Below are 9,926 nucleotides of genomic sequence, written 5' to 3'. Positions count from 1 at the left end.
GCAGCACCAACCCATGGAGCCAATTGGTGGGGCAAAAAAAACTTCCCATCTATCTATTATGTACACACTGTGTTGGATCAATGGAAGAAAGCATGCTATGAGCAGTGGAAAAATGTAGCAACTACTGTATTTATTTACACACACAATACCAGACTTAACCCTAACACACAATCAACTCAAACAGACGTACTTGGACAAAAGGCATATGGCCATCATTCAATCCGGGAAGAAGAGACTCGAAGAACCGAGGAGAAATAAGCAGAACGAAGTGTGGGGGCAACGCCTCTCTTATCTCACACAACCATGCGGAGTTATGTCAGGCCCAAGATTGTGAGGGTGGGGCTTGGATGAAAAAGGTGGGTGATGGAATGTCAGAAGCATGTGGTGCAAGTCTGTATGGAGCTGAAGCAACACTGTGGGGATCGTACCACGCTCATCGACCATGGGCCACCAGCCTCCGGCCTTCACACCACTCGTTTTTGTGCCTTATGTCCCTGCGCAGCTGGGTCCAGCGCAACCTGCACTCAGGCAGACCTTCTCAAACAGGTAGTCTGAGATGCTTGCAGCGCCCTTCGTAATCAACAGATGTTCTGGAATGATGCTTGAGATAGCGTTTTCCACCTCCAAACAGGTGCGAGTTGATAGACATTCACATGGAAGAATGGTGCCGCATCCCTCCTGCAGAACTCCAGATGCTGGTAGACTCTATGTTTCGGTGCATACAGGCCATAATGGCCACACGTGGTGGCCCAACACCAGATTAAGTGACTTTACATTGGTGTTTCAATTTTTTTATCCACTACATGTATATATGGATGAAGAAATGGAATGATCCAATCTAATAATTCTGAAATAATCAGAACTGAATGATGTCATTCTGATCAAGACTCGTTTTTGCTGAAGCTCCAATTTTCGGGAAATGTGAATCGAATCTATTTCAGGAAAGGCAATGTGCACCTCCTGAACGTGACTAGTAGTCAAATGTAGCAAGAAATAATTCCTTTCAAGAGGATGTCACTTGCATAACTGTTGACAGATAAACTCATGAAAAATAAAATTTTAAAAACACACAAACAATGAAAAAAATAAAAATAAAAAAACACACACACACACACACACACACACACACACACACACACACACACACACACACACACACACACACACACACACACACACACACACACACACACACACACACACACACACACACACACACACACACCTTGTGAAACACCAAGATGACAGTTTAGAGCTGGGTTGACATTCAAACCCCAGATAGACAGCTCAGAAGTGTGTGTGCATACCTCTCGACAATCCTGCCCCCTCTCCACAACTCCCAAGCCCATCCCCTTCCACATGCATACATAATAAATAGACGGCTCCAAAGGTTATGTCAATAGTATGTTGTACTGCACAGTGCCGTACCTCTTCGAGAAGATTATCTTTATCCTCAGCAAGCTTCTTTAACCGAACATCTGAAAGTAAGTGGACAAAACAAAGTGGGAATGGCAATCATTTGAAACTCCACAACACACAGTGAGCATGTTCACAGCACAAGAAAGTCTCATTTTGGGAATACTGAATCGTTTCCTGGAAAGATGGAAATACAATTAATAAGGTGAAACATAAAAGAGGTCCCAGTTTGACCTTAGTTTACCATTCATTTCTGCAGGCAAGTTTCCCATGCATACTCACCTAAAGGACCATCTCCTACGGTATTCAAAACCTCCGCAGCTTCCCGAGACACCAGGGCTAAAGAACCGTGACCCTCAGGTGCACCCGAATTCCCTGCATCAGGTTCCGTCTCTGGCACCAGGACGAGACCATGCCTCTGCCAGGAAGGTGTTGGGAGAAGAGAGTGGGTTAAGTGGGGTCGAGGAGGGGGGGGGGTTGGGTGGGGGTAGAGAAGGTTGGTTTTCCGCAGTCGAACAACCTCTTCTGTGGGAGAGTCCTCTTTTTGTTTGATCCATAATGCTCTGGTCAGGAAGCAGTCACGGCCCACATAACATGGTTATGTGTTGATGCCAAAAGAGTATTTTCAAGATTATTCTTACACAACCGAGCAGGCCATGAATGGATAGAATAAAATATTTAAAAACAAAGTGTGAACCACAGACACCACTTTTGAGCCACACAAACTCAGAGCAAAACCTGTACCTCCCAGGTACAGGTTTTTTGTACCTGTCGCCAGAACAGTTTCTGAAACTGTTCTGTCGCCAATCTCCCTGGAATAAGATCATCCCTTTTTTTGTATACGTAGTCGAGGCTCGTGGAAGAGCTAGTACACTGCATGGATCAGGATGTAATAGACAAAAACAGGACACAAAACATGCATGGAGTGGACAAGATGGATACAGAAGGAAACTCCAAGGAGGGAAAACTAGAAATTTGGAAGGAGGAGGGATTGGGGTGGGATTAACAAGGGTAGAAAAGATCATGGTTTTGGATTGGAGACGATCTGAGATGGTGATGAACAGCTGTTTTGAAAACCTGGAGGGAAAGAATGTGATTGAAGAGAATGTGGAAGTTGATTCCACAAGTGGGGGAAAAAAAAAAAAAAAAGAGTAACAAATCAGTGGAGGTGAGTTGTGATCCTGGATTTAGGTAGTTTCACCAGAAGGGTGAAATCAGATCCATAATGCTCTGTGGGTTAAAGGTCGACTGTGGGTGCCCTGTAGAAACCTGGGGGTAAGAGGGACATAGCATGGAAAAAGCAGAGGGTGACAGGAGGCAGGAGAAGAGAAAGACCACCAACCTGGCTGTGATGGCGAAGTGATAAGGCCCACAGACCCAGCTTCATCACAGGAGATTCCAATAATCTTTAAGGCCTTGGTTTCCACGGCATCAAGCTGAGCAAGATTGGGCATGGGAGCCACCCCAGAGGGGAATGCAGTACTCCATCAATCTGCAGATGAAGACCTTGTCGGTGGATAGGTATTCAGGTGTGCCAAGGAAGGACTTTGAACGATGGAGGATGCCCAATCGCCGGCTGCCTTTGGAGGCCAACTTTGAAATGCGGTTTGCCAAAAGAAAGATCATGGCTGATTGTGAGACCCAGCAGTTTGAATGACTGAACTTCCTCAAGTGGATTGTTAAGAAAGTAGATATGAGGGTTTGTCAGAGAGCCCTTTTGCAGAGAGATGGTGAGAATGTAAGATTTGTCAGGATTGAAACACATATTCCAAGTGTTTGACCATCTTGTGATTTATTTTAAGGTCTGAACAGAGGGAAAAGGCTGCAGCCTGCCTGTCTGAAGGATGAGGGATGAGGGATGTCGTGGCAGAGGGTGGAGTCATCCGCAAATCAATAAAGAGGATTTTGCAAAGAGTCAGTAAGAGAGATCATTGATGAAGATCAGGAAGAGGACTGGGCCCTGAACACTGCTTTGGGGGCACTACTGCCTTGATAGGGAGAGGAGATGAAAGGATTCCGTGAAGTGCCACAATATGCTCGCAGCCTATGTTAATCTCCGCAAATAATTAGATTCAGTGAATCAGCATACCCGTTGGAGGATTCCCTGTCTTCGTAGTGTACCACAAAAACTGATCAATACTCTGGTAATGAGAGTGCTGTGAGGTCTGATGGTCCCATCTCCGATTTATTTTCAGTTGTTCCTGGAGTTCAACAGCCGTATGTACTGGCCCCCACACCTTTCAACGCTTGTATGGACTGGATTTTGGGGAGGATGTCGGAGAGATTAAGTTGCGGTGCATCGTATGGAGATGTTAAGATTTCTGACCTTGATTTCGCAGATGATTCAGTCATCTTTGCGGAGTCCTTGGATATCCTTTTGGGGGCCCTCGAGGCATTGAATGAGGAGTCTGAGCCGCTGGGATTACGGGTTTCCTGGATCAAAAATAAGATCCAGGCTTTCAATGACATCTTGGATGCTGTCATCTTGTCTGTACCCATTTGTGTTGAGGATGTTGAGGTCACGGAGAGATTCACTTACCTTGGCAGTGATATTCATGTCTCCACATGTTGTGCGGCAGAGGTCGAAAGACATCTGGGTTGGGCCTGGGGAGTCATGGAGTGTAGCGTTGTCGGTACCTATGCAGGACGACGTAAGTTTGAGTCTTTAAGTCCTTGGTGCTTCCAGTCTTGCTCCAAGGATGTGAGACTTCAACTCTGAACAAGGATCTGAGACGGAGACTTAATTCCTTCTGTCCTAAATATTTTCATGGAGAATCCTTGGCTATTGCTGGTCAGTCTTTTTGTTTAACGAGTGGTTGCTGAGAGAGATTCAGATGAGATTTGTTACCTGGATAGTGCGTGAGCGTCAGCTGCAGCTGTCTGGACATATGGCCCATTTTCCTTATGCTGATCCTGCTCACCAGAATCTGAGTGAGGGCACCTCGTGCGTGGAGGAACCCAATGGGCCAATCACGTGCCTCGTGGTTGCAACAGGTTGATCGTCATCTCAAGATGGTGAATGGCCAGGTAGCTACCTGGGGATGGCCAGACGGAAGCCCCTGGAGTACCAGTGGAATGTGGACGCCACGACACACTGCATGCTCCCATACTTGACCGAACCTAACCACACGTTGGCTGCGAGAGCAGAGGAAGTCAGTAAGCCATGTGTGGAGTTGGCCTAAGATGCCATGAGCAGATGGTGTGGAGAGTAAGGCAGGATTCCAGACTATAAAAAGCACGAGATATGTCCAGAGAGATGGCTCTGATCTCAGGTCTGACATTGAGGGTCTCCATCGATTGTTGGGTGAGTCGAAGCAGCATGTCCAGCGTAGAGTAATCTGGTCCGATTCCAAATTAGTGATCCGAGATGTTGTTGGAAAAAGGAAAGATTTCATATCAACTGTGATGATGAATTCCATGACCTTGCTGATAGGCCGACAGCTAAAGGGATCAGTCAGTTTTTGCTTCTTTTTTATGTAGTGCAGTGATGTTGGCAGATTTCCAAGCAGATGGAAGGTGACCAAGCACAAATAGCAGGGTGAAAATGGCAGAGAGGATCTGAAAAAGCAGTAGAGCAGGGTTTTAAGGACACGTGGTTTTTGCTGATGCTATCGGTCCAGTTGCCGTCACAAGTCGAGGGTTGAAAGAAACTTGTCTACCTTCTCAGGTGTAAAATATGCAGAATCCTGGAGCAATTGGGTATGACAGGGAAGGATGAGTACCAAGAGTGAGGGGTTGGGGACACAATATTTGGAAGAAAACACAGAACTGAGACATTAAACGCTCCCACGATCGGAGTCGGCTGTAGTGCCATTTGAAGAAAGGGAAGGGATGGAAGTGGAGCATACACCATAGACAGACTTAACAAGGCACAATTAGATTTTAGAGGAAGGACACAAGTTTGAAAGTTCATTATTGAGGTTGGACAGATGTTGTTTTCTGGCTCTTCTGAAAGTGGACACACTTGTTTTGGACTCTTTAGAATGCAATGAGATTGCCTTCGGCCAGATTTGACTTCCAGGAAGAGAGGGCAAGTTGTTTCAGAGCAACTGTCTCACCACAGGATTCAGTGCACCATGGGCAGAAGGTGGGTCGGAAAATTGAAGATGAGATGGGATGAACCTGTGCAAGACAGAGACAGAGAGAGAGACAGAGGGAGACGGGGAGGGAGACTGAGACCGAAAGGGAGAGGGGGAGGGAGACGGAGAGGGAGAGGGAGAGGGAGACGGAGACGGAGAGGGAGAGAACGAACGCAGGATTCTGTGGAAAAATTCCCAGGCTGTGTTAACATCAGGGGCTGTAGACGTGGGAGACCAGTCCTGAAGAAAGATGGCTGCTTGCAGTCCCTGTCAGTCTGCTTGAGTGAAATGTAAGACTCGCCGGCGTTGAGGCAGCTCACTGAGAATAGCCAGAGATGTTTACTTTCACAAGCACATGATCAGATGAACCAAATAGACCAGAGGAAGAGCAGGAGACATTTGTGGAAAAGTTGGTCATCACAATGTTCAGAAGAGAGGATTTGCCATTGGGAGAAATCTGGGTTGGAGAGTTCACAGATTGAGGCAGTCCCATGGAGTCACAGAAGTATTTTGATACATAAAGGGAATCAACAGGATGTTGAACGGTAGATGCCAACCACCATGGGAAGCAAGGTGAAGCTGATATTTCGGGCAGTAACCCTTCTTTGGGTAAAAGGAGGTCTACCATCGCTTTTTTGCTCCAACTAAGGGTTTTAATGCCCAAAACATCATCTTCACTTCACCTTGCTTCCCAATTGCTTAAATCAATTCCAAAGTCACTCCATGAGTGCTCTTCCACAATGAACAGGTGATCGATACATTCTGGTGGAAATGGTCTGACTTGTTGGCAGACCATTTCCCTCTGATCATGGTGCACAACCCTCCACCCCTCCCATCTCGCCCATCCCACCCCGTCCCCCCACCCACCCACTCCCTAAATGGAAAGACAAGATCAACAGTTCCGATTCAAAAAAAGCAATAAGATGGGACTATAGTAAAGCCGTGATGCACGAGTATCTGCAAGCATGCTTAGGAGTGCAGTACTTCCTCGATGGAGTCATGTATGTCACACTCAAAGTCAATCCATTAAGTGAGTTAGTCAACACCAAGACTGGGTAAGAGAGTCGTGCATCAGAGTTTTGTTTTGGAAAACCACGCACACACTGCACAAGTGCTTCGTGCATCACAAACCCCACCTTCAGGTTATCAGAGAGCAGTTTAACCTGCTTTACAAGGCCATCACGTTCATTCATAATGTACTCAAAGTGTACCTTCTGCCTCTCCAGAGCCTAGCAGCAAAGGTCACAGCATGGAACAAAGGGGACAGAAGGGAAACCAGGAAGTCCAGATGAAACAGCATTGAAGAGAGATTGAAAACAAACGTGATGCAGACAGGCCAGTAATAAAGGGGAATACAATAATCAGAAGGGTATATTGTAAACATATAAATAAATATACAAGCCAGAACACATCTTAAACCCTCAATTCAAAATCTAGCCAATTAACTGTGCCCGTGCCCTCGACCGTCGCCGTCTGCTCTGTGGATGGAGATGCAATCTCCCTCCAGCAGCGTGATCCGCACGGATTACGAAACGAGCTGAGTTATCCGTACCATCTTTCATTCAATGATGGCCAGAAGCATCGAAGGTTCCTTAAAAGGTGCTGGAATAAGAATTCAGCACAAGCACCAAGTTTCCCATTAAACTGCCGCGATGAGCTGCCAATGGCAGCCCGATAAAAATGGCCTTCAAAAGGACGCTGTTATTGAACCAAGATAAATCCATCGTGTGTGCCACGATTAAGATCTCCTCGAAATGAAAGGCATTTCATATGACTTGCCTACAGACAGAGAGAGAGAGAGAGAGACAAGGGAGAGGGAGATGAGCTCAGCCCAATGAGAAATGAGGAAACGTGATGAGTACATTGTCAATTTGTTTCGCTCGGATCAAGGACCATTCTCAGCGGTGTAATGTCAGAGCGTCAACTTCGAGTCTGGGAGGTTGGCGGTTCAAACCCCGTCCAAGACACACAAAAGACTTTAAAACGGTACGTGCTGTTTCCTTGCTCGACATTCAGCATTTGGAAGTACAAGGGCATGGACATTCCTCATAGGTTGGCATCCATGGGGAGGAGGAAAGTTCTCCTTGGTAAATGCCCCACTGAGTGCGGTGAGAAAAGCGGCGTCATCGTTGTGACGTCGCTGGTACCCACAGAATCCCGGGAAGTGACGGCACTTACCACAAACTCAATGGCTGTGTTTCGCTTGTCTGTATGTCCATGTGTGCGAGAGATGCGAGTGGCAGCCCCCTTACGAGGCTAAGACCTTGTATAAAAAAAAATGAAAAAATAAAAAAATCTTCTTTCAATTGTTACATTTGTGGGGGTAGATGGAGGAATCCCAGAGTGAAGATAGGATTGTATAGTCCAGCATGGTCCGTGGACGAGTGCGAGACATCTCAATGTCATTTAAGTAGGAAAAAAAAAACAAAAAACTGTGAGCTTAAGATTCTTATGTGTCACCACATGGGGGGTGGTGTTGTGTTAACCAAGTAGTGCCTAAGGCTAGTTCTCCCTCAGAGAGGGAGGAGGGCGAGAAAGAGAGAGACGACAGTTGGAAGTTCGTTTCAGCCCTGTTGCTCCTCTCTCAGCACGAAGAAATAGCAGCGCGATTCTCGTTGTTCGTACTGATAGGAATGTGTTTGCGTGCTGAAATAAGATGCTTGCTATTGTCTGATCGGCTGGGTTCATGTGCTTTGAGAGGATAGGAGAGGAGAGGAGAGGAGAGAGAGGAGAGAGAGGAGAGAGAGGAGAGAGAGGAGAGAGAGAGGAGAGAGAGGAGAGAGGAGGAAGGCGGCACCATTTGGTGTGTGTGTGTGTGTGTGTGTGTGTGTGTGTGTGTGTGTGTGTGTGTGTGTGTGTGTGTGTGTGTGTGTGTGTGTGTGTGTGTGTGTGTGTGTGTGTGTGTGTGTGTGTGTAGACCCAGAACTTGGAGGGAGCGGTGTGACAATCTGGATCATGAGAAGAAACTGTACGGCAGTTTGTAGGCTCCAGGCGTTCAAGACCACCGCACGCATTATTTACCTCACGTATGTGGCCGCGAGGAGCGACTTGGCACCATTGTGGCGCATTCTCCCATGCGGTTCGACGAATACCTGGCTCCAAAAAGATATCTCTGAACACAAAGCTGAGTGCCGGCATAAAGGGAGGGAGAATTTCTTTTATTATTATTATCTTTCCCCTTGTCTGTTTTTGGGACCGAGTGGAGACGTCTCAAATTAGAATTTAGCTTACGCAATTAATTATTTTCATGATCACCCTTGATTTGTGTTCACTAAATCATTATTGTTGAAGTTCGTTGTGTTTGTTTATTTGTTGTGGGTTCGAGGAAAAGGGAAAGCACCTCGCTGCTTTCTTCCCGCGTGCGCCACAATCGTTGAGAACCCCGGCTGTTCGCCTCCGAGTTAAAACAGTTCGGATGTCCGTCCGGGCTGGTGTTAATCGGCCTGAACGCCACAATATGGAGCACATGGCTGCGCGTAGCATCAATTGCTGAGGGTCTAGTTGTGCCGCTGATGCAATGCACCCAACAGGTTAGAGCAGGAATTTGTAATTTGTTCATGGTGCCAATAACTCTCCTACACCTTGTGCAGGGCACCGTGGGCCGTTTCACGTCCACCGACTAATGCCGGCAGACGGCATGCCCGTTTAAAGTCCATCCGAGGAACAGAACAACGCATCGATGAATCACTCTACCTGCAAAACACGGGGATGACAGTTTATAGCTGGTTCGGGATTTGAAACCAGACGAGACAGCTCACAGGAGAGTTTGCATACCTCGAGGAGTCTCGGGCTGGGCTATCCTGCCAACCTTCTTAAAGCAACATAAATTGAAAACCAAAAACATCTTTAAAATTGCTGAGATGCAACTTCACTTTTGCTCGTCTTCCCCTTCCCAAGAAGACCAAACAAGCTTTCCCAAAGGACAAAGCAAACAAATAAATAATAGCACCCAGGTACAGGTGGCCCCATGCTGAACACTCAAACTGCTCAAAACGTCCTACCCCTATTTTCTTTTCTTTCCACTCTATCGTCTCGTTCAGCTCATTAATCTCCTGCACACGCAATTCTTCTTTGCTTTGAAGTTTCCCAATTTCCTGCAGCAGGTGAAGGAAAGGAAGAGTGAACAGCCAGAAGGTTTGGATGAAGGAACAATGATTGCCAAGTCGTTTGGCATGAATGAAAAGGAAGGAAGAACAACGTGGGATGAAAGCATGCACTTCAGGTCGCAGAAATTATTCGTTCCACTTTCAGTCATTCGCACAAAGTGAAAAATAAAAATAAAAATGTCGCATCGAGTCGTTCGTGCACCTTACCTCGATCAACTCATCTCGCTGCTTCAGGGCTTCATGCACCTCGTCAAACTTGAACTTGAGCACACTGTTGTCATGCTTCTGTCTCTCCAACTCCTACCGACCAACAGTAACAGAGTTC

General features: G+C 46.6%; 1 protein-coding gene across 26 annotated transcripts in view; it reads right to left on the bottom strand.

Moving 5' to 3' along the window:
* The window catches only part of LRRFIP2 (LRR binding FLII interacting protein 2), a 100,728-nt gene that overhangs the window by 33,436 nt on the left and 57,366 nt on the right, over positions 1-9,926 (bottom strand). For 22 of the 26 annotated variants that reach the window (XM_085875957.1, XM_085875961.1, XM_085875966.1 and 19 more), the window contains 5 exons: positions 9,809-9,901; positions 9,497-9,589; positions 6,632-6,724; positions 1,699-1,834; positions 1,429-1,478 (listed from right to left, as the gene is read on the bottom strand). In XM_085875957.1, the coding sequence (XP_085732083.1) occupies positions 1,429-1,478; positions 1,699-1,834; positions 6,632-6,724; positions 9,497-9,589; positions 9,809-9,901 (465 nt within the window). The remainder of the gene's footprint in view (positions 1-1,428; positions 1,479-1,698; positions 1,835-6,631; positions 6,725-9,496; positions 9,590-9,808; positions 9,902-9,926) is intronic. The other 4 variants (XM_085875968.1, XM_085875975.1, XM_085875979.1 and 1 more) reach the window with 2 other exon arrangements.

The sequence above is a fragment of the Eptatretus burgeri genome, chromosome 3 (assembly GCF_056783735.1).
Source record: "Eptatretus burgeri isolate ZD-2024b chromosome 3, Ebu_testis_v1, whole genome shotgun sequence".
NCBI classification, from domain to species: Eukaryota; Metazoa; Chordata; class Myxini; order Myxiniformes; family Myxinidae; genus Eptatretus; species Eptatretus burgeri.
The sequence above is the reverse complement of the archived record's forward strand: the minus strand, read 5'-3'. Positions and strand labels throughout refer to the sequence as shown.